We start from the raw sequence: 25,891 nt of genomic DNA, 5'->3' as shown, positions 1-25,891 counted from the left end.
CACACTACCGTGTGTCTTGATACCACCATCTAGGACTGTTCAGAATCCTGCGTAACAACCACCCTGGTGTTCAAGACACCCATCCGCATCAATCCAAGTATAGTTTAACAGTAAGTAGTGTGTAGTGTTGTGAGGAATGGCTTTGTAGCATGCAACATCATGCATAAGTTTAAAAAAAAGTCCGAATCAGTGTTAGGCACATGATACCTACCTTGTTAAGCTTCTCAACTACCTGTTGTGATATTCTGATGTACTACTGCTGTTATTGTCAATTATTTTGCAGCTGCAATGGTTGTAATTCTTGTCAGAAACAGCTTATTGTTGTTCTTTATTAAGTACGGTGATGTCATAATATTATATAATAATTACTATTCTCCACACATTTAGTGTCGCATATAAAGTGAAGTAGTATCTAAAAAATGCTACCATAGCACTGAACATTACTGATCGTGTATGTTGCAATCTGATTATAATGTTTTTACTAAGTAATTGTTAACTATGACCTGTGATGCCAAAGGTCGTATTCTGTGCATAAGTAATTACGCACAGGTACCCCACATATATTTAGAGATAATTAACTAGTGATATTGTGTGACAGAATGCATTATTCTTAGCAAATTACTGACTCAGTTGTTAAATATTACAACTGGTCATTCTACAGAAAATCGGTCACTTTAGAAAGATTTTACTTATCTCATGCATTTTACTGCATTGAGTGGTTACATGGTGAAAATTTCATGTCATTAGGAGATTCATGTTAAAAGTTTTAGCACTTTGGATATTGCTCTTGGTGCCATGCTAATGTACAGAAAAGCCCTATAAATGTCGTACACAAAAATCACCGCTCTACCAACTTCTTTTGCTTGTATCTCTTGATTGGAACCACTGATTGAGGTGAGTTTTGTACTAAAATGATTCTAAACGAATGCACAATTTAAGGAATGTAAACTTTTTAATTTAGTTGGAAATTCCTACTTCTTTTTGCACAGTTTGCAAAATCCACCATAAAACACGAATGAGTACTCCAATCGGCCTGAAATTTGGCACACTTAACGGATTCATTACAACGAATCTCAGTACCAAGTTTGGTAGGAATCCGATGAACATTCACGGAGTTATGACCGATTATTTGCATAAATAAGGTCAAAGGTCTGTCACGCCCACAGGGTAAACCCCTTGAAGGAATGAGCTGAAAATTGCTATGTAGATGGAGTAAGTATCGGAGGAGTGCCTTTTTGTGGTTTGAAAGGGATCCGGGTAAAGGCCATTGAGATATGACCAGGGCCGCCCAGAGAAATTAAGGGACCCAGGGCAAAGAGTTGAAGTGGGGCCCCAAAGGCAAGCAGGTTTCCATTCTGAATCACAACTTCACCCAAGCTGTAAATTGAAGACCAAAAAAAAAAAAGGTCACGATCTGCTAACAATGACAATAGCTACCCCTCACCAACCATATCTCCTTATATATATAAGCTTGCTACACTGCTCCTCTGAAGAATACTGTGACTGCTCTATTAGAGTATTAGGTCTGATTGCTCTATTAGAGTATATCGATCTTTTAAACAGGTATTCAAGGGGGCCTCCTGGGGCCCCTTTCAAGCTGGGGCCAGGGGCAAATGCCCTCTCAAATGCCCCAGTTTCCCCCCCGTGGGCGGCCCTGGATACGACAAAACCCAACCTGTGTCACAATTACGCGATCGATTTTTACGAATAAAAAAAATATTATCTTTCACGCTTACCAGACAAACCGCTTAAAGTAATGAGCTGAACACCGGTGTGTAGCTGGAATAATTATCGTAGAAAGTCCTTGCAGTAGTACAGAAGAATCGGATTACAATTAAACCTGTTATGATTCCAAAGCCAACTACAGCACTTGTGCTATAAAGCATTAATAAATAAATAAATAAATAAAACTACGTATAGCAAATGCGGGATCGAGATACTCTAATAGAACAGTCACCCTAATAGAGCATTCAGCTACGTTCATAACTTACTCCATATCAAGACACACGGCAGTGTGTAGTGCGGCCCAAGAAGCCGGCGCGCAACACCCGTGAGTATATTGACAGGAAGAAAGAAAACGCAATTTTCGCACCTCCGTAGCTCTGTGTTGCTTTGATGAAACAAGATGATTTTTGCTGTGGACACTCCCTCCAACTTCAGTACTCCACATTCCAAATTTGAGCGAAATCGCTTCAAGCGTTCCCGAGATATGCGACTTCAAAAATTGGCTTAGCTTCATTTTTTTTCTTTTTTTTCTTCCTCTTGTCGCACACTTACAAAAACTGCTATAAAACGCGAACGCCATATCCGATTGCCTTGAACTTTGGCACACAGAAGGGGGGTATAAGGCCAATGAAACTTGATTACTAGTTTCTCGCTCAGATTTTTGAAAATTTGATGCGGGCGGGCGGTTATTATTCATTATTTTTCAAAAGCACAACACACATCCCAAACATGAAGATTTCTGCCAAAAATCAGTGAGATCTACATTGATTACTCTTGCATTAAATAGTTAAAATGCGATTAGTGTGTTACTAATCCATACAACAAGTGATTTTTCCATTATAGTATAGCTGATTGCTGTGTTAGAGTAAAAGTGACTGCTCTATTAGAGTATTTCGATCTGAAATACCAATAATGAAATTCCATGCGGGTGTATCAAAAGCATGCGGGCGATGACGCGAAACTGCTAATCAAGTTTCATTGGCCTAAAGGCGCATCTTGGTACCAACTTTGGCTGGAATAGGTTAAACAGGCAAAGAGTTATGAGCGATTATTCACGAAAAATAACACCAATATGTTGCCACGCCTACAGTGTACACCGCGTATGGGAAGAAGCTGAAAATCGGTGAGTGAATAAGTTAACTATTGAACCTCAAACCTATTGTGGTTTGAAAGAAATCGAGCTAGAAACCAGGAAGATACAACGAAAAAACCAACAGTGTGTAACAATTACGCAATCGAGATTAGCCAATAAAAAATGACTGCTTGCCATACCTACCAGATAAACCGCTTGGGGTAATGCTTAGAAAATTGCTGTACAGATGGAGTAATCATCTTAGAAAGGCTCTTCAATGTGCAGAAGAATCAGACTTAAAGCCACGGAGTTATAACACGAAATCCAACTTGGTGCAGCAAGTGCGAGATCGAAATACTCTAATAGAGCAGTCATCCTAATAGAGCAGTCACCCTGAAGAGAATTCAAGAGATCAGCTAGAAACAAGTAACCTGTATAGAGATCAGCTAGAAGAAGTTACCTTGTAGGGAGTTTATGCAACTATAGAAAGAGATAGTTCAGCTAGAAGAAATCACCTTGCAGAGTTCAGCTACAAAGAAACCACCATGTAGAGAGTTCAGCTACAAACAAGTCGCCCTGTATAGAGATCAATAGAAGAAGTTACCTTGCAGATAGTTCAGCTACAAAGAAACCATCATGTAGAGAGATCAGCTACAAACAAATCTCCCTGTAGAGAGATCAGCTAGAAGAAGTTACCTTGTAGATAGTTCAGCTAAAAAGAAACCATTATGTAGAGAGTTCAGCTACAAACAAATCTCCCTGTAGAGAGATCAGCTAGAAGAAGTTTCCTTGTAGATAGTTCAGATAAAAAGAAACCATTATGTAGAGAGTTCAGCTACAAACAAATCTCCCTGTAGAGAGATCAGCTAGAAGAAGTTTCCTTGTAGAGAGTTCAGCTACAAACAAATCACCATGTAGAAAGATCAGCTAGAAGAAGTCACCTTGTAGAGAGTTCAGTTACAAAGAAACCACCATGTAGAGAATTCAGCTACAAACTAGTGACCTTGTAGAGACATCAGCTAGAAGAAGTTACCTTGTAGAGAGTTCAGTTACAAAAAAAACCACCATGTAGAGAATTCAGCTACAAACTAGTGACCCTGTAGAGACATCAGCTAGAAGAAGTTACCTTGTAGAGAGTTCAGCTGCAAATAAATCACCTGTACAGAATTCAGCTACAAACAAATCACCCTGTAGAGAGATCAGCTAGAAGATGTTATCTTGTAGATAGTTCAGCTACAAACAAATCACCCTGTAGAAAGATCAGCTAGAAGAAGTTACATTGTAGAGAGTTCAGCTACAAACAAACCATTCTGTAAAGGGCTCAGCTGCAAACAAATCATCTATATACAGAATTCAGCTACCAACAAATCACCCTGTAGAGAGATCAGCTAGAAGAAGTTATCTTGTAGATAGTTCAGCTACAAACAAATCACCCTGTAGAGAGATCAGCTAGAAGAAGTTACCTTGTAGAGAGTTCAGCTACAAAGAAACCATCATGTAGAGAGTTCAGCTGCAAACAAATCACCTGTAGAGAGTTCAGCTACAAACAAATCTCCCTGTAGAGAGATCAGCTAGAAGAAGTTTCCTTGTAGAGAGTTCAGCTACAAACAAATCATCATGTAGAAAGATCAGTTAGAAGAAGTCACCTTGTAGAGATTTCAGTTACAAAGAAACCACCATGTAGAGAGTTCAGCTACAAACAAATCACCTTGTACCTTGTAGAGAGTTCAGTTACAAAGAAACCATCATGTAGAGAATTCAGCTACAAACAAATCACCCTGTAGAGAGATCAGCTAGAAGAAATTACCTTGTAGAGAGCTCAGCTACAAAGAAACCACCATGTAGAGAGTTCAGCTGCAAAGAAATCACCCTGTAGAAAATTCAGCCACAAACAAATTGCCCTGTAGAAAGATCAGTTAGAAGAAGTTACCTTGTAGAGAGTTCAGCTACAAAGAAACTATTCTGTAAAGAGCTCAGCTGCAAACAAATCACCTGTACAGAATTTAGCTATAAACAAATCACCCTGTAGAGAGATCAGCTAGAAGATGTTACCTTGTAGATAGTTCAGCTACAAACAAACCACCCTGTAGAAAGATCAGCTAGAAGAAGTCACTTTGTAGAGTGTTCAGCTACAAACAAACCACCATGTAGGGAGTTCAGCTAGAAGAAGTTACCTTGTAGAGAGTTCAGCTACAATGAAACCATTCTGCAAAGAGCTCAGCTGCAAACAAATCACCTGTACAGAATTCAGCTACAAACAAATCACCCTGTAGAGAGATCAGCTAGAAGAAATTACCTTGTAGAGAGTTCACCTACAATGAAACCACCATGTAGAGAGTTCAGCTGCAAAGAAATCACCCTGTAAAAAATTCAGCTATAAACAAATTGCCCTGCAGAAAGATCAGTTAGAAGAAGTTACCTTGTAGAGAGTTCAGCTACAAAGAAACCATTCTGTAAAGAGTTCAGCTGCAAACAAATCACCTGTACAGACTTCAGCTACAAACAAATCTCCCTGTAGGAAGATCAGCTAGAAGAAGTTACCTTGTAGATAGTTCAGCTACAAACAAATCACCCTGTAGAGACATCAGCTAGAAGAAATTACCTTGTAGATCGTTCAGCTACAAACAATTCACCCTGTAGAGAGAGCAGCTAGAAGAAGTCACCTTGTAGATTGTTCAGTTACAAAGAAACCAACATGGAGATTTCTGTGATAAATATATGTATTATATATATAATTTGTACTTTTTATTATTAGCACTTTACAGTGACCAGCACTGAAGGTCTGACAGCAACATGTGCTGCAGCCTTAGGATTACCTAACCTACAAGGACTTAGACCTAGTGACTTGACTTACTGACTGAAGAAGGTGTAACAGAAAAGGGGCCAAAGTAAGGAAAAAAATCCCTCCAGCCCCAGGATTCGAACTGCAGGTCACCCAATGTCTAGTCGGGGCCACACTCAGTCTTCCTCCAGGAGGGATGGATTTTCTTCCTTAAACCTAAGGTATTTATTATTAGCACTTTACAGTGACCAGCACGGAAGATCTGACAGCAACATGTGCTGCAGCCTTAGGATTACCTAACCTACAACATTTACTGATAAAATCAGAAATATTTAAAGTACATCTGCTTCATCTTTTCTTCTTCCTGTGGCAAAGAAAAGAGATAGGTTAAAAAAGTCCCAAAGCCGGCCATAGGCCGGCTTTGGGGTATACAAATACATAAAGAAGTGAAATCTAATCCAAAACAGCCAAGCTGTAAAAAAGTGTGCGGCCCTCAAAAAGGCTATGGTGAAAAAAGATGTGAAATCCAAGGTGGCGGCCAAGAAATGGCTGTGATGGTAGGTTAATGGTAAAAATTTTAATAACGACAATTCAGTCAATTCAGATGAATTTGGTGCCGCTTGGGTCTTAGCACAAAATTCACCTGAATTGTCGTTATTAAAATTTTTACCATTAACTTACCATCACAGCCATTTCTTGGTCGCCACCTTGGATTTCACATCTTTTTTCACCATAGCCTTTTTGAGGGCCGCACACTCTTTTTCCAGCTTGGCTGTTTTGGATTAGATAGAATTATATTACATTGCAAGTTATTCTGTAGGGAGTTCAGCTACAAACAGTTAATCTTATAGCCAACTCAGCTACAACCAAGTCACCCTGTAGAGAGTTCAGCTACAACAAGTGACTCTGTAGAGAATTCAGCTACAACAAGTCACTGTGTAGAGAGTTCAGCTACAAAAAGCTACCCAGTAGAGAGTTCATCTACATCAGCTACAAACAAGTTACTTTATACAATGTTCAGCTACAAGTAAGTCACTCTGTAGAGAGTTCAACTACAAACAAATCACTCTATAGTACAAACAAATCATCATGTAGCTGGAGAGTTCAGCAACCAATCAAAAAACCACTCTGTAAGAGTTCAGCTATACAAACAAGTTATAATCATCTCTATAGAAAATTTATAACTCTGTAGAGAGATCAGCTAGAAACAAGTCATCCAGTAGAGAGATCAGCTAGAAGACATCACCTTAAAGAGAGTTCATCTACAAAGAAACCACCATGTAGAGAGTTCAGCTGCAAACAAATCACCCTGTAGAGAGTTCAGCTATGAACAGATCACCCTGTAGAGAGTTCAGCTAGAAATATTTCACTCTGTAGAGAGAAAAAGTCATCCTGTGGAGAGACCAGCTAGAAGGATCACCTTGTAGAAAGTTCAAGTACAAACAAATCACCCTGCAGATAGTTTAGCTACAAACAAGTCACCCTGTAGAGACATCAGCTAGAGGAAGTCACCTTGTAGAGAGTTCAGCTACAAAGAAACTACCATGTAGAGAGTTCAGCTGCAAAAAAAATCATCTGTAGAGCGTTCAGTCAGAAACAACTTTACCCTGTAGAGGGATCAGCTAGAAACAAGTCACCCTGTAGAGAGATCAGCTACAAAGAAACCATCCTGTAGAGAGTTCAATTATAAACAGATAACCCTATAGAGAGTTCAGCTAGAAACAAGTCACCCTGTAGAGAGATTAGCTAGAAATAAGTCACCCTGTAGAGAGTTCAGCTACAAAGAAACCATCCTGTAGAGAGTTCAGCTACAATCGAGTTGCACTATAGAGAGATCAGCTAGAAACAAATCACTTTGTAGAGAGTTCAGTTGCAAACAAATTGCCTTGTAGAGAGTTCAGCCACCCTGTAGAGAGTTCAGCCACCCTGTAGAGAGTTCAGCTAGAATAAGTCACCTTGTAGAGAGTTTGGCTACAAAGAAACCACGTTCAGCTGCAAACAAATCACCCTGTAGAAAGTTCAGCTAGAAACAAATCATCCTGCATGTAGAGAGTTCAGCTATATTATTATAGAAACAAATCACCCTGAAAAGAGTTCAGCTACAAACAATGAGAGTTTCAGCTACAGTTCAGAGTCACCTTATTAACTACAGTATGTGATAATCATCATTCAATTTTTAAATATACAAATATTTAATCAGACAAAAGCTATACACACAATTACTTCCTTTGTTCCACAATTCCTGCAGTAAAGAAAAAATCAAGTTAAAAGGAAGCACCAAAGCCAGTTTATGGCCAGCTTTGTGGCTTGCAATACAAAAAGAAGTGATATCTAAACCAAAACAGCCAAGCTGTAAAAAAGAGTGCGGCCCTCAAAAAGGCCAAGGTGAAAAAAGATTGAAATCCAAGGTGGCAGCCAAGAAATGGCTGTGATGGTAGGTTAATGGCAAAAATTTTAATTACGACAATTCAGGTGAATTTGGTGCTGAACCCTAGTGGAGGAGGCAATGCAAATTCTCCTGAATTGTCGTAATTAAAATTTTTGCCATTAACCTACCATCACAGCCATTTCTTGGCCGCCACCTTGGATTTCACATCTTTTTTCACCTTGGCCTTTTTGGGGGCCACACTCTTCTTACAGCTTGGCTGTTTTGGTTTAGATTATTATTGTTAAGTAGTAATTTTTCTATTAGGTAATCTCGATTGCATAATTGTTACACACTGTTGGTTTTTTTGTTGTATCTTCGTGGTTTTTAGCTTGATTTCTTTCAAACCACAAAAGGTTTAAGGTTCAATAGCTAACCTATTCACACAGCGATTTTAGCTTCTACCTGTAAGCAGTTTACCCTGTAGACGTGACAACATATTGGTGTTATTTTTCGTAAATATTCGCTAATAACTTTTTGCCTGCTTATCGTATTCCAGCCAAACGTGGTACCAAGATGCACCTTTATATCCCCTTTCGGTGTGCCAAATTTCAAGGCAATCGGATATGAAATTTGTGTTTTATGGCAGTTTTTGTAAGTTTACAGAGACAAAAAAAAATGAATCAACTAAGCCAATTTTTGAAGTCACATATCTCCGGAATGCTTGAAGCGATTTTGCTCAAATTTGGTATGTGGAGTACTGAAGTTGGCAGGCATGTCCACAGCAAAACTAGTCTTGTTTCGTTAAGGCTGCACAGAGCTACGAAGGTGCAAAAAGCGCATTTTCTTTCTTCCTGTCAATATACTCATGGATGTTGTGTGCTGGCTTCTTAGCCGCACGACACACTACCGTGTGTGTTGATATTACGCAATTATACAGGTACTTTGTTAGGTAATAATATTATAGTTATGCGCTAGTTAAGTAATGCATTAGTAGTACTTCATTAGGTAATAATATTACAGTATCACCGCGGTGCTAGTTAAGTAGCGCACAAGTACTTCTGGCGTTAGGTAATGATATTACAGTAACGCGTTAGTTAAGTAACATGTTAGTGCTTCGTTAAAAATATTACAGTAACGAGTAGTAATGTGCTACTTTAGTAATGCATTACTTATGTAAAATAACAATCCGTTACATATCACTAGCATAAGAAAATGTAGCGCGTTATATTACTTCATTACTGTATTAAGTAATAATACTACATAATACGTTACATTAATAATGCATTACGCCCAACATTGGAAACAACAACACCCTGTCCTCTCTGATAACTCTGGTGTTGGTCTACCAGATTTAAAATAATAGCCCCTGATACATTGTGCACTTCACTTCCAAAACATTTTGTTTTTCTTGTAACCCTTACATTGTATCTCTTCAGCTCACCAGCAATCAAATCAACTTTCCCTCCTTCTCCACTTTGTCCATCTTGCCATCTGCATACTTGCAATGTCAACATATCTCTTAGTGTCAACCATGGATGAACATTGTAACTGCCCAATCTCCAAGTTTGAACTTTTCCTAAGTGCATGATGGTAAACTCTACCCTGAGAGGATTGCAGGTCCTGTGCAGGTAAACAAGATTGGTATGTAGTGAATTATGGCATCGACCAAGTCTCGCTCTCATGTACACAGAAAGTTCAAGTTCTTCTGCTGCAAGTATTCACTATCAAAGTAAACATTGCCAAAGGGTCACCATGTGAAGGTGCATAGTCTTTATGACTCACACACACATACACAACACATACATGCATGCACAGACACAGACACACAGACACACACAGACACACACACACACATATGCACAACACACACGCATCTCCTAGTTAAAACACAGCAAGGGGTGTCACATATAGATCTGTGACCGTGGTCTAAGTCTTGAATTTCCGATTACTTTGAGTCTTTTCAGTGCTTGACCCATGACTTTCTTTTTACAATGCTCGATGTGTGCATTCACAACAAATATTCAGACTTTACAATTGTTGAACTGTGGAATTAAACTTTTCCGGTGTCGTTGTCCATTGACATGGCAAAAGTTTAGTGACCTTGACCAAAACCAGTAACTTTACAGATTTACACATAGTCATTCACCCAGTATGCATTATTAATTGTTAGCAATACTGCCGATATGGCAAATAAGCATTGCATAGAGAAATACACTGTTTTCTGTTTCCTATTTGAATCTGGTTCCCTGATTTACCATTCCTTTTTGTAGCACCGGAGTAACAAACAGGATAGACAAAGAATGCAGGCAGACAGACAAATGAATTTATAAGCCTTATGTATGTACACTGTATAATGTATAGATTAACCAAGATTTTTCTTTGTTAGTTTTTTTATGTACAGTATATTAGCTAAAGTTGATGCTCTTCTTTTTTGTTATTTGCTTACATAATCCCATGGAATGTAAACAAATTTGAATTATGACAGATGTGCCAGTATAGCCAGAAGACTGTTAACTTGCACTTGTTAGATTCTTACAAGAACTGCAAGAATATTGCAACTTACTTGCAAGACTTATTGCAACTTACTTGCAAGACTTGCAAGAAACTTGCAAGAAAAGGGACATTTTCCATGCATGTTTGAAGACTTGCAAGTCTTGCACATGACTTCTCCCTGGGGTATCTCCAGATACCATGAATTTTTTGAAATTCATTACTGCTACTGAAAACCATTTGCAAAGTGATTATGTACTTAACATTTTGCTATACTTTTGTAACATGCATACACTGTATACTGTTAACATAATATGTACATATTTAGGCTTTAAAGGAACAATATAATGAAAGCTATATTTGTGATGAAGAAGTTTCAGATTTTTCTTTTCTGTCAACACTAAATGAAGCTCAGTCAACTAAAGTAATGGAGCTCAGTATTGAAAGGAATCAATTTCATGGAGCTAATGTAAAAATTCTCTCATCTAGTACAACAATTTCAAAGGTATGTACTGCATGTGTTTTTTAAAGCAAACCCCAGATCCAATTTGTATAATTTGAAGTCTGTTCTATAATTAACATTGAAATTGTTTTCATTGTTTTCATTAATAGATGGTGACAATCTTCAGTACTGTTATGTCAATTTATACAACTGATAATTGTGCAATTACATGGTCATTTCATAATTGACAAACTGTTGCAAGAATTGCTTTTGTATAAGGCAGAACAGTTTAAACAACTATTTCCAATAAACCTATATATGTTACTGGATTTGCAAAATGGTATACCTTTTCACAATTTTACCCATTTTTGAACTTTGAAGCTTCACAACTTGTTAATCATGATATATAGTTGCCTGAAATTTTTCATAAGTGTAACTACAATATCTGGCTACATTTTGATACCAAGAGCAAGTTTACGGAGTGAAGTGTTACATCATTTTGTTTGCTGGTATGTAAAATGTGTACCTTTTTGCAAATCCAGTCACATACGTATAGCATAAGTTCATAAGTAAGAGAAAGAGTATCCAGCTTTCATTTTACCTGGTTACTAAGTGCATGTAAGTATATTTTTCAAAGAAACTATGTGTGAAATTTCATTAGTGCATTTGTCATTAGTGCAAAGTGCATTTGTCTTGTTAGGTGTTAAGTGAGTATGCTTATAAATGTATAAATGATGTCAAGGAGTTTCTGCTAAGAGGAGTTGTTTGTACCTAGTGTGGGTTTTCGAATACCAGCATTCAGTCGAATAGTCTAGCTGAGTCCCAATCCTTAGATGTCTGGTGCAGCTATCATCATTATTATAGATGGTAGTATCTGTTAGACGTCTATAGCAAGATGATGAGTGTGCTGTGACACTTAAGGTTTATTCCAATGATTTTTGCCAATTCTGTATAGTGTGAGGTTGCAGCAGCAATTTCAACCATATGTGTTTAAAACAGGTGTGCAGTGCAAGTATACCCATATACGTACACTTAACAAGTAATATTCACTTAATAACCGTGTGTACCTAATAACCTGAGTCTATGGTAGCCCTTACAAAATCACTAAGTTTAAAATAATGCTTTTGGTAATAGACAACTATTGATTGGTGCTTAGTTATCTGCATGTCAAAGCCATTAACCCTTTTACAGGCTAGAGGTATTTCTTGACTCAGTGATAACCCTGGATGTGTTGCAGGTATTTAAACACTCTCTGTTTTTTGTCATATAGTAGGGTAGATATAATAGGGATCATGGAGGTTTGAACTATTTTGCCAAAAAAAAAAAAAAAAACAGCGCCACTTTTTCATTACACCAGCTGGCAGGATTGGTTAGACCAGATGGCTGCAGGTTCGAGGCTTCCTAGGTCCAGTCATGGATTTTTTCTCCTTTCTCCACCTTTTCAAACACACTTTCTGTAACAACTTTAAAAAGCTAGGCTATAGGACCAGGTGTCCTACAGACCTTCACCACTTGTGCTGTAAAGCCTTAATAAATAGACGTAGTCAAACCCTCTAATTCCTTCAGAGTAACTCCAAACTCTTTCAAAAAGTCTGTATGAAATTTTCTGAATTTTCTCCTTATTGAATGACTGACACCTTTTTAGTCTAGCATAACTCAGGCTACAGACAACCTTGATTCTTCACTGCTTCAGCCTGAAACATGCCTGTTCAAACCGCAGTGCATGCATCATAAACTTCTCCTTTGTGTTCCATTTCTTCTCCACCTACTGCATAGGTGTTGATCTGTGGTAACACATGAAGGCTCTACTGCTTGCTATCATGACAATCATTCGTAATTAAATTTTTTGTAGTCAGCTAATTGATTGCAGAGGCACCTCTTATACTGTTTGCCATTGATATCACTGTATAGTTGTGGAATATACTACAGGTTTTTGCAATTGAATTCATCCCGTTTGCAATTGAGTTTGTCGCTTTTGCAATTGAATTAGTCCTGTTTGCAATTGAATTCGTTGGTTTTGCAATTGAATTTGCAGCATCCCTAGGGTTAGAAAACACCCCTAGGATTAGGAACAGCGCCCTTAGGATTAGGAACAGCGCCCTTAGGATTAGGAACAGCGCCCTTAGGATTAGGAACAGCGCCCTTAGGATTAGGAATAGCGCCCTTAGGATTAGGAACAGCGCCCTTAGGATTAGGAACAACGCCCTTTACTGTACCTAATGGCTTTTCTGAATTCGTCCAGTTTGCAATTGAATTTGTTGGTTTTGCAATAGAATTTTTGTAGTTAAATTCATAGGCGGCAGAAGGGAGGGGGGCTAAGGGGCTAAAGCCCCCCCTCGGTCTGCTGAGGGGGGGCTTAGCCCCTCTCAGAATGATACCACGCCGAAGTTATCCTTCTTGGAGTGGGGCTGAAAACCGCGATAAAGATCGAGATACTCTAATAGAGCAGTCATAGTATTAGAGCAGTATGTAGTGAGCTATGTAAGGATTTTTATGTAGTTTATCAGCTATGTATGCGTAGCTAGTGCCGAGGTGGGCAGCTATTGTCAGCTGGTTGCGACCTTCTTTTTTTTTTTTTTTTTGGTCTCACCATACCAAACCAGAGACTAAGTCTGGATCAGCCCAGCCCCCCCTCATATCACTACTTCCTCCGCCCTGGTTAAATTCGTCCATAACAAGTATGGCAGCTGGAGAAAACACGAAAACATGGTGTAGCAGCTGCTACAAGAATTTGTTCAAGTACAACAGTAGTAAACAACTTTGTATAAGGCAATAATCAGCCTATCCAGCAACATTCCAGCAAACTCTGCTGCGCCATTCGCGATGGGTGTGGTCACTCGCGAGCAAGCTAACTAACTTGTCAGACAGCTATCAGTTTCGTGTACTACCAGCTCTAATTACCTCCTAGTGTCTCAAGTGTAACTCTCCATGGCGTACGTAAATAATTCATCTCTTAATGAATGGTTGATTTCTTGGAGCCGTTTTGTTTATGACGAATTGTAATGCAAACGCGACGAATTCAACTGCAAAACCAACAAATTCAATTGCAAATGGGACGAATTCAATTGCAAAAACCTGTAAAACAAAGTGGAATGGCCACCCGATGGCCACTATATAGCAATTAATAGGCAATACATTTAGTCACAATTTCCATTTTAAGTTTATTGTGCTGTGCTTTATTTGTAATGCAGTATAATGTGTGTAACATAGCTGAAATTGAGACAAGATGGCCACTTTGCTTTTCAGTAATCAATTGTCATCATAGGAGGCGGAAGGGCGCTACAGTTGGGGGTGCCCAAAATTTATGGTGGTAGTAGTAGGTGTGGAAGCATGCTAATTCTAGGGGGGTCTGGGGGCATGCCCCCCAGGAAAATTTTGAAAATTAGGTGTCAGGAGATTGAATTTGGAGACATTTTCGGTGGTTTTAGCTGTTAATCAAATACTAGTACTTTTTAATACATGCTTGACTGTTGTATTAGGGTGACTGCTCTATTAGAGTATTTCGATCGTGATTGACAAGTTTCTGGAAGTTCATGTGATGACTATTGCGCAATACAGCTTTGCATTTGGGGTGCTGGAACACCCCCAGCACCCCCTCTTCCGCCACCTATGATCAGGGCATGCATTCAGTTGGTCATTTCACTTTTACATTGTCTTTAGCCAGCACTATTCTTGTTCTTTTGACGCAGTATATGCATTGGTTCACCAATCATGCATGTTACCAAAAATAAATGTAAGGAAAATTTCTAAATTTTTCTTACACTTGTATTGTTATAGGTTAAGCATGATAAAAGTAACAGGACAATAAAAGTTATGTGTAAAATAAATTGACAAGTAGTATATTGCTGAAACAAATTGGCTACAAATAGTGCAACCTTGGTGCTGATTTATAAGAAGTATGTTGCATTATTAACAACTTGTTTGTAGTGTTATATTTGACAAACTTTATAATGTCATTGCTCTTTGCTACCTTCTTGAATTTCACATTTTAAAAATGCAATGTTGCCCTTTTATTTAAAAGGCTCAGTTATTTGTTTCAATTGGGATGTTTTGTTCTAGATCCTATGTACATGTACATAAGCACTGTGATTACTGTATTGTTTTGTTTATTTAGGAAAAGATAGACTTTCAACAATGTTACACAAGTAAAACTTTGCAGAAAGAACTGAAGCTCAATATGGAGATGAAGTCTTATCCTCCAAGAATAAGGCTTGAAGTGGTGCAGATTGACAAGTTTTTTTTTCAAAATAGACAGCATTTAAAATTCAGTCTTGGCGGTGGTAGTATAAACTTTTGTAGAGATATTGCGATACCCATAACACATGATGCTGCCCCTGGTATGTATGTGGGTTACACATTGTAAATACAATACAATAGATTATCATTTTGTCAATACTTTCATTCACTGCTTGTGTGGAGTTGTTCTGACTTTAATTAAGCATTGTATGTAAATGTAGAAAATCAGCCTTGGTAATAGAATTGATGATTTAATAAAATAATAAGCCACAAAATGATGAGTTGTGCTACATATACTCAAGAACATTATACTGTAAGGTGTTATCTAATCCAAAACAGCCAAGCTGTAAAAAAAGTGTGCGGCCTTCAAAAAGGCTATGGTGAAAAAGATGTGAAATCCAAGGTGGCGGCCAAGAAATGGCTGTGATGGTAGGTTAATGGTAAAAATTTTAATAACAACAGTTCAGGTGAATTTTGGTGCCGCTTGGTCAATTGGCACAAAATTCACCTGAATTGTTGTTATTAAAATTTTTACCATTAACCTACCATCACAGTCATTTTCTTGGCCGCCACCTTGGATTTCACATCTTTTTTCACCATAGCCTTTTTGAGGGCCGCACACTTTTTTTACAACTTGGCTGTTTTGGATTAGATTTCACTTATTTTTGTATTTGTATACCCCAAAGCCGGCCTATGGCCTGCTTTGGGACTTTTTTAACCTATCTTTTTTTCTTTACCACAGGAAGAAGAAAAGATGAAGCAGATGTACCTTAAATATTTCTGATTTAATCAGTAAATGTACAAATTATATCAAGACACACGATAGTGTGTCGTGCGGCCCAAGAAGCCGGCGCGCTACACCGTGAGTAGATTAACAGGCAGAAAGAAAACGCAATTTTCACACCTATGTAGCTCTGTGATCCCTTATCCGAGTGGAACCAAATTTTCTAGAGACGTGCCGCCCAGTTAGGGGAGTCTACATACCAAATTTGAAGAAAATCGCTCCAGCCATTTCCGAGATACGAGCGAACAAAATTTCGTTTTAATTTCTTCGTTTTTTTCTTCATCTTCATTTCGCACACTTCGCAAAATTCGCCATAAAACACGAATGCGTGCTCGGATTGGGCTGAAATTTGGCACACTTAAAGGGTTCATTAAGGCGGATCTCCGTACCAACTTTGGTAGGAATCCGATGAACATTCACGGAGTTATTACCGATTATTTGCGTAAAATAAGGTCGAAGGTCTGTCACGCCTACAGGGTAAACCCCTTGGAGGAATCAGTTGAAAATTGATATGTAGATGGAGCAACCATCGTAGGAGTGCCTTTTTGTGGTTTGAAATGAATAGGAATAAAGACCATGGAGATATGACACAAAACCCAACCTGTGTCAAAATTACGCGATCGATTTTTATGAATAAAAAAACTATTAGTTTTCATGTCTACCAGGCAAACCGCTTAGAGCAACGAGCTGAAAATCAGTATGTAGCTGGAATAATCATCATAGAAAGTTCTTGCAGTAGTACAGAAGAATCGGATTACAAATCACTGAGTTATGATTCGAAAGGAAACTACGTGCAGCAAATGCGAGATCGAGATACTCTAATAGAACAGTCACCCTAATAAAGCATTCAGCTGCATGTATAATTTACACAGTTATATTACATTGCAAGTTATTCTGTAGGGAATTCAGCTACAAACAAGTCACCCTGTAGTCAGATCAGCTAGAAGAAGGTACCTAATAGAGAGTTCAGCTACAAAGAAGCCATCATGTAGAGAGTTCAGCTCAAATAAATCACCCTGTAGAGAATTCAGCTACAAACAAATTGCCCTGTAGAGAGATCAGCTAGAAGAAGTTACCTTGTAGAGAGTTCAGTTACAAAGAAACAATCATGCAAAGAGTTTAGCTGCAAACAAATCACCCAGTAGAAAGTTCCGCTATGAACAGATCACACTATAGAGAGTTCAGTTAGAAACAAATCATCCTGTTGAGAGATCAGCTAGAAGAAGTCACATTGTAGAGAGTTCAGTTACAAAGAAACAATCATGCAAAGAGTTTAGCTGCAAACAAATCACCCAGTAGAAAGTTCCGCTATGAACAGATCACACTATAGAGAGTTCAGTTAGAAACAAATCATCCTGTTGAGAGATCAGCTAGAAGAAGTCACATTGTAGAGAGTTCAGTTACAAAGAAACAATCATGCAAAGAGTTTAGCTGCAAACAAATCACCCAGTAGAAAGTTCCGCTATGAACAGATAACACTGTAGAGAGTTCAGTTAGAAACAAGTCATCCTGTAGATAGATCAGCTAGAAGAAGTCACTTTGTAGAGAGTTCAGCTACAAAGAAACCACCATGTAAGAGAGTTCAGATGCAAACAAATCACCTGTAGAAAGTTCAGCTAGGAACAAGTCACCCTGTACAGAGATCAGCTAGAAACAAGTCACCCTGTAGAGAGTTCAGCTAGAAGAAGTTACATTGTAGAGAGTTCAGCTACAAAGAAACTACCATGTAGAGAGTTCAGCTGCAAACAAATCGCCCTTTAGAGAATTCAGCTACAAACAAATCACCCTGTAGAAAGATCAGCTAGAAGAAGTTACCTTGTAGAGAGTTCAGCTACAAACAAATCACCCTGTAGAGAGTTCAGCTAGAAACAAGTCACCCTGTAGAGAGATCAGCTAGAAGAAGTTACATTGTAGAGAGTTCAGCTACAAAGAACTACCATGTAGAGAGTTCAGCTACAAACAAGTCACCCTGTAGAGAGTTCAGCTAGAAGAAGTTACATTGTAGAGAGTTCAACTACAAAGAAACTACCATGTAGAGAGTTCAGCTGCAAACAAATTGCCCTGTAGAGAATTCAGCTACAAACAAATCACCCTGTAGAAAGATCAGCTAGAAGAAGTTACCTTGTAGAGAGTTCAGCTACAAACAAATCACCCTGTAGAGGGTTCAGCTACAAACAAGTCACCCTGTAGAGAATTCAGCTAGAAGAAGTTACATTGTAGAGAGTTCAGCTACAAAGAAACTACCATGTAGAGAGTTCAGCTGCAAACAAATTGCCCTGTAGAGAATTCAGCTACAAACAAATCACCCTGTAGAAAGATCATCTAGAAGAAGTTACCTTGTAGAGAGTTCAGCTAGAAACAAGTCACCCTGTAGAGAGATCATCTAGAAACAAGTCACCCGTAGAGAGTTCAGCTAGAAGAAGTTACATTGTAGAGAGTTCAGCTACAAAGAAACTACCATGTAGAGAGTTCAGCAGTAAACAAATTGCCCTGTAGAGAATTCAGCTACAAACAAATCACCCTGTAGAAAGATCAGCTAGAAGAAGTTACCTTGTAGAGAGTTCAGCTACAAACAAGTCACCCTGTAGAGAGTTCAGCTAGAAGAAGTTACATTGTAGAGAGTTTAGCTACAAAGAAACTACCATGTAGAGAGTTCAGCTGCAAACAAATTGCCCTGTAGAGAATTCAGCTACAAACAAATCATCCTGTAGAAAGATCATCTAGAAGAAGTTACCTTGTAGAGAGTTCAGCTACAAACAAGTTACACTGTAGAGAGTTCAGCTAGAAGAAGTTACATTGTAGAGAGTTCAGCTACAAAGAAACTACAATGTAGAGAGTTCAGCTGCAAACAAATTGCCCTGTAGAGACAAACAAATCACCCTGTAGAAAGATCAGCTAGAAGAAGTTACCTTGTACAGAATTCAGTTACAAATAAATCACCCTGTAGAGAGTTCAGCTAGAAACAAGTTACACTGTAGAGAGATCAGCTAGAAACAAGTCACCCTGTAGAGAGTTCAGCTAGAAGAAGTCACATTGTAGAGTGTTCAGCTACAAAGAAACTACCATGTAGAGAGTTCAGCTGCAAACAAATTGCCCTGTAGAGAATTCAGCTACAAAGAGATCACCCTGTAGAAAGATCAGTTAGAAGAAGTTACCTTGTAGAGAGTTCAGCTAGAAACAAATCATCCTGTAGAGAGTTCAGCTAGAAACAAGCCACCCGTAGAGAGTTCAGCTAGAAGAAGTTACATTGTAGAGAGTTCAGCAGTTTAGCTGCAAACAAATCGCCCTGTAGAGAATTCAGCTACAAACAAATCACCCTGTAGAAAGATCAGCTAGAAGAAATTACCTTGTAGAGAGTTCAGCTACAAAAAAATCACCCTGTAGAGAGTTCAGCTACAAACAAGTCATCCGGTAGAGAGATCAGCTAGAAGGATCACCTTGCAGAGAGGTCAGCTACAAAGAAATCACCCTGCTTCATCTTTTCTTCTTCCTGTAGTAAAGAAAAAATGACAGGTTAAAAAGCCCTAAAGCTGGCCATAGGCCCGCTTTGGGGTATACAAATACAAAAAGAAGTGAAATCTAATCCAAAACAGCCAAGCTGTAAAAAAAGAGCGCGGCCCTGAGAAAGGCTATGGTGAAAAAAGATGTGAAATCCAAGGTGGCGGCCAAGAAATGGCTGTGATGGTAGGTTAATGGTAAAAATTTTAATAACAACAATTCAGGTGAATTTGGTGCCGCTTGGTCTTGGCACAAAATTCACTTGAATTGTCGTTATTAAATTTTTTACCATTAACCTACCATCACAGCCATTTCTTGGCCGCCACCTTGGATTTCACATCTTTTTTCACCATAGCCTTTCTCAGGGCCGCGCTATTTTTTTACAGCTTGGCTGTTTTGGATTAGATATATAATACATATATTTATTACAGAACTGTCCATGGTGGTTTCTGTGTAACTGAACACTCTTCAAGGCAACTTCTTCTAGCTGATCTCTCTACAGGGTGATTTGTTTGTAGCTGAACTATCAACAAGGTAACTTCTTCTAGCTGTTCTCTCTACAGGGTGATTTATTTGTAGCTAGATTCTGTACAGGTGATGTTTTTGCTGCTGAGCTCTTTACAGAATGGTTTTTTTGTAGCTGAACTCTCTATAAGGTAACTTCTTCTAACTGATCTCTCTACAGGGAGATTTGTCTGTAGCTGAACTCTCTACAGGTGATTTGTTTGCAGCTGAACTATCTAGATGATGGTTTCTTTGTAGCTGAACTCTCTACAAGGTAATTTCTTCTAGCTGAACTCTCTAAATGGTGGTTTCTTTGTAGCTGAACTCTCTACAAGATAACTTCTTCTAACTGATCTTTCTACAGAGCAATTTGTTTGTGGCAGAATTTTCTTCAGGGAGATTTCTTTGCAGCTGAACTCTCTACAGGATAGTTTCTTTTTACTGTAGCTGAACTCCCTACAAGGTAATTTCTTCTAGCTGATCTCTCTACAGGGTGATTTGTTTGTAGCTGAATTCTATACAGGTGATTTGTTTGCAGCTGAGCTCTTTACAGAATGGTTTCTTTGTAGCTGAACTCTCTACAAGGTAACTTCTTCTAACTGAACTCTCTACAGGGAGATTTGTTTGCAGCTGAACTCTCTTTATGATGGTTTCTTTGTAGCTGAACTCTCTACAAGGTAACATCTTCTAGCTGAACTCCCTACACGGTGGCTTCTTTGTAGCTGAACTCTCTACAAGGTGACTTCTTCTAGCTGATCTTTCTACAGGGTGATTTGTTTGTAGCTGAATTCTATACAGGTGATTTGTTTGCAGCTGAGCTCTTTACAGAATGGTTTCTTTGTAGCTGAACTCTCTACAAGGTAACTTCTTCTAGTTGAACTCCCTACATGGTGGTTTCTTTGTAGCTCAACTCTCTACAAGGTGACTTCTTCTAGCTGATCTCTCTACAGGGTGATTTGTTTGTAGCTGAACTCTCTTCATGATGGTTTCTTTGTAGCTGAACTCTCTACAAGGTAACTTCTTCTAACTGAACTCTCTACAGGGAGATTTGTTTGCAGCTGAACTCTCTTCATGATAGTTTCTTTGTAGCTGAACTCTCTACAAGGTAACTTCTTCTAGCTGAACTCCCTACATGGTGGTTTCTTTGTAGCTGAACTCTCTACAAGGTGACTTCTTCTAGCTGATCTTTCTACAGGGTGATTTGTTTGTAGCTGATTTTTCTACAGGGTGATTTGTTTGCATCTGAACTCTCTATATGGTGGTTTCTTTGTAGCTGAACTCTCTACAAGGTGACTTCTTCTAGCTGATTTCTCTACAGGGTGATTTGTTTGTAGCTGAACTCTCTTCATGATGGTTTCTTTGTAGCTGAACTCTCTACAAGGTAACTTCTTCTAACTGAACTCTCTACAGGGAGATTTGTTTGCAGCTGAACTCTCTTCATGATGGTTTCTTTGTAGCTGAACTCTCTACAGGTGATTTGTTTGCAGCTGAACTCTCCACATGATGGTTTCTTTAAATTTGTAGCTGAACTCTCTACAAGGTAACTTCTTCTAGCTGATCTCTCTACAGGGTGATTTGTTTGTAGCTGAATTCTGTACAGGTGATTTGTTTGCAGCTGAGCTCTTTACAGAATGGTTTCTTTGTAGCTGAACTCTCTACAAGGTAGCTTCTTCTAGCTGATGTCTCCACAAGGTCACTAGTTTGTAGCTGAACTCTCTACTAGGTAACTTCTTCTAGCTGATCTCTCTACAGGGAGATTGGTTTGTAGCTGAACTCTCTACAGGTGATTTGTTTGCAGCTGAACTCTCCACATGATGGTTTCTTTGTAGCTGAACTCTCTACAAGGTAACTTCTTCTAGCAGGGTGATTTGTTTGTAGCTGAACTATCAACAAGGTAACTTCTTCTAGCTGATTTCTCTACAGGGTGATTTGTTTGTAGCTGAATTCTGTACAGGTGATTTGTTTGCAGCTGAGCTCTTTACAGAATGGTTTCTATGTAGCTGAACTCTTTACAAGGTAACTTCTTCTAGCTGATGTCTCTACAGGGTCACTAGTTTGTAAATGAATTCTCTACATGGTGGTTTCTTTGTAACTGAACTCTCTACGAGGTAACTTCTTCTAGCTGATCTTTCTATAGGGTGATTTGTTTGTAGTGGAATTCTGTAAAGGTGATTTTTTTGCAGCTGAGCTCTTTACAGAATGGTTTCTTTGTAGCTGAACTCTTTACAAGGTAACTTCTTCTAGCTGATGTCTCTACAAGGTCACTAGTTTGTAAACGAATTCTCTACACTGTGGTTTCTTTGTAACTGAACTCTCTACAAGGAAACTTCTCCTAGCTGATCTCTCTACAGGGAGATTGGTTTGTAGCTGAACTCTCTACAGGTGATTTGTTTGCAGCTGAACTCTCCACATGACGGTTTCTTTGTAGCTGAACTCTCTACAAGGTAACTTCTTCTAGCTGATCTCTCTACAGGGTGATTTGTTTGTAGTTGAACTATCAACAAGGTAACTTCTTCTAGCTGATCTCTCTACAGGGTGATTTGTTTGTAGCTGAATTCTGTACAGGTGATTTGTTTGCAGCTGAGCTCTTTACAGAATGGTTTCTATGTAGCTGAACTCTTTACAAGGTAACTTCTTCTAGCTGATGTCTCTACAGGGTCACTAGTTTGTAAATGAATTCTCTACATGGTGGTTTCTTTGTAACTGAACTCTCTACAAGGAAACTTCTCCTAGCTGATTTCTCTACAGGGAGATTTGTTTGTAGCTGAACTCTCTACAGGTGATTTGTTTGCAGCTGAACTCTCTACAGGTGATTTGTTTGTAGCTGAACTCTCTACACTGTGGTTTCTTTGTAGCTGAACTCTACAAGGTGATTTCTTCTAGCTGAATTATCTCTTTCTATAGTTGCATGAATTCCCTACAAGGTAATTTCTTCTAGCTGATCTCTCTACAAGGTGAATTATTTGTGGCTGATCTCTCTACAGGGTGACTTGTTTGTAGCTGATCTCTATACAGGTTACTTGTTTCTAACTGATCTCTTGAATTCTCTTCGGTTGACTGCTCTATTAGGATGACTGCTCTATTAGGATGACTGCTCTATTAGGATGACTGCTCTATTAGAGTATCTCGATCTCGCACTTGCTACACCAAGTTGGATTTCGTGTTATAACTCCGTGGCTTTAAGTCTGATTCTTCTACACCATTGAAGAGCCTTTCTAAGATGATAACTCCATCTGTACAGCGATTTTCAAAGCATTACCCCAAGCGGTTTATCTGGTAGGCGTGGCAAGCAGTCGTTTTTTATTATCTAATCTCGATTGCGTAATTGTTACACACTGTTGGTTTTTTCGTTGTATCTTCCTGGTTTTTAGCTCGATTTCTTTCAAACCACAAAAGGTTTGAGGTTCAATAGTTAACCTATTCACCCACCGATTTTCAGCTTCTTCCCATACGCGGTTTATCCTGTAGGCGTGACAACATATTGGTCTTATTTTTCGTAATTAATCGCTCATAACTCTTTGCCTGTTAATCGTATTCCAGCCAAAGTTGGTACAGAGATGCGCCTTTATACCCCCCTTCTGTGTGCCAAATTTCAAGGCGATCGGATATGGCGTTCGCGTTTTATAGCAGTTTTTGTAAGTGTGCGAAAAGAGGAAGAAAAATAAGAAGAAAAAAAAAACGAAGAAACTAAGCCAATTTTTGAAGTCGCATATCTCGGGAACGCTTGAAGCGATTTCGCGCAAATTTGGAATGTGGAGTGCTGAAGGTGGAGGAAGTGTCCATAGCAAAAATCGTCTTGTTTCGTCAAGGCAGCACAGAGCTACGGAGGTGCGAAAATTGCGTTTTCTTTCTTCCTGTCAATATACTCACGGCTGTTACGCGCCGGCTTCTTGGGCCGCACGACACACTACCGTGTGCCTTGATTTATATACAGAATAATTATCCATCTTCAATATTTAAAATTATCTACTATCACTTTAAGTTCCTTGTACCCTGCAGTGATTGCTCAAGCGTTAATAACTCCAGTGGATTTACAGGTGAAATCATTTCCTTCACATGGTTTCATCACATTCAGGGGCACCTTTTTAGCGGAGCTGTGTGTCTTAGTGTACAAAGCACACTAGAATGAGAGCATGCCAACCTAGCAGGGTCTAGGGGCATGTCCCCAGGAAAGTTTGAAAATTGAGATTTATTCTAAGAGTGATTTTAACAGAATAACATTAATATTAGCTTGATTGTTGTTCCTATGGATACAAATACATAAAATTGACAAGGAGAAAATATCCTGACTGTTTGGCAGACTCCTGTAAGTGTTTGAGTGTAAATTGGATGGCTGCAGGTTCAGGTCCAGTCATGGATTTCTTGTCCTTTCTTCACCTTTTCAAATATACTTAGTAAAATTTATCTTGGTCAGAACACATTAAACAAATTACTAAGAAGGCCAACAATGTGAAATGTTTTCTACAACATAACATAAGCAAGTGACCCACCCACACCAAAAGCAACTGTTATAAAGCTCTAGTTAAACCTATGTATATTAGAATATGTAAGCAGTGTCTGGTCACCCCACACAGAGAGAGACATTGATGCTATTGAAAATGCTCAAACACGAGCAGCAAGATTTGTTACCAACAATTATTCCCGGCATGCTAGTGTAACTGAAATGTTATCCAACCTGAATTGGCCCACTTTAACCAGATGTAGAAATGAGCAGAAGGCTACAATGTTGTTTAAGATCAAAACCCACCAGATTGATATAAATGCTGATAATCTCCTTATTCCTAACCCTGACATCTACCATATCAGAGGCCACAGTAAAAGATTTATATTAGTAATGACACAGATAAATTCTTACAAATACTCCTTTTTCCCATCTGCTATTAAAATTTGGGATTCCTTACCCCAACACGTGATAGACTTAACAGAGATCGAACAATTCAGGCACAGCCTAGCTGGTCTAGAGACTGTTTAGCTAATTAAGAATGATTGTAATTGTACTATTGTTTTGTTGTTTTTTCTTTTTGTGCACTACACTCTTTTAAAGGTCTGCACAATATATAACAAATAATAATAATAAACAGACTGTATGTAGGACCAGGTGTCTTACAGACTTTCAGCACTTGTGCTGTCAAGCCTTAATAAATAAAATAAAAGTATTAGGCTGACTGCTCTGTTAGGGTATCTTGATTTTGAGACATTTTATTAGCATCCAGTAAACATTATCTAATAATTTCACATGAATGGTCATTATTAAAATTTTTACCAATCACAGCCATTTCTTGGCCGCTACCTTGGATTTCATATCTTTTTCACTATGGCCTTTTAGGGGCTGCACCTTTTTTAAAAGTTTGGCTGTTTTGTTTAGATATCACTTCTTTTTTTATTTGTATACCCCAAAGCCGGCCATAGGCCAGCTTTGATGCTTTTTAACCTATCCTTTTTCTTTACCACAGGAACAATAAAAAGACAAAGCAAATTTTTAATACTTCAACTGTTTTTGATTTTATCAGTGGTTATACAAATTATATATGTATATTTATTACATATGTATTATACCCTACTGATAACTTGTTCGCAGCTGATCTCTCTACTAAGGGACTTAAAATGTAGCTGAACTCTCTACAGGGTGATTTGCTTGTAGCTGAACTCTACACAGGATTCTCTCTAGAGGGTGAATTGTTTCTATCTGATCTCTTTTACAGGGTGATTTGTTTGTAGCTGAATTCTCTACAGGGTGATCTGTTTCTGCTGATCTCTCTATAGTGTGATTTGTCAGTTTGTAGTTGAACTCTCTACAGGGTGATTTGCTTGTAGCTGAACTCTCTACAGGGTGATTTGTTTGTAGCTGAACTCTCTACAGGATGGTTTTTTTGTAGCTGGTCTCTACAAGGTGACTTGTTTCTAGCTGATCTCTATACAAGGTGACTTCTTCTACTACAGGGTGACTTCTTCTACTACAGGGTGACTTATATCTATAGCTGAACTATTTA

At 38.6% G+C, this 25,891-nt stretch overlaps 1 protein-coding gene across 1 annotated transcript in view; it reads left to right on the top strand.

The window, feature by feature from the left end:
• LOC136244276 (uncharacterized) overlaps nucleotides 1–25,891 on the top strand; it is a 93,153-nt gene that overhangs the window by 53,764 nt on the left and 13,498 nt on the right. The window contains exons 12-13 of the mRNA XM_066035821.1: nucleotides 10,766–10,942; nucleotides 14,994–15,216. Coding sequence (XP_065891893.1) covers nucleotides 10,766–10,942; nucleotides 14,994–15,216 — 400 coding nt within the window. The remainder of the gene's footprint in view (nucleotides 1–10,765; nucleotides 10,943–14,993; nucleotides 15,217–25,891) is intronic.

Source organism: Dysidea avara, chromosome 14, assembly GCF_963678975.1.
Source record: "Dysidea avara chromosome 14, odDysAvar1.4, whole genome shotgun sequence".
Taxonomy (NCBI): domain Eukaryota; kingdom Metazoa; phylum Porifera; class Demospongiae; order Dictyoceratida; family Dysideidae; genus Dysidea; species Dysidea avara.
This window is presented reverse-complemented; position numbering and strand designations above follow the sequence as displayed.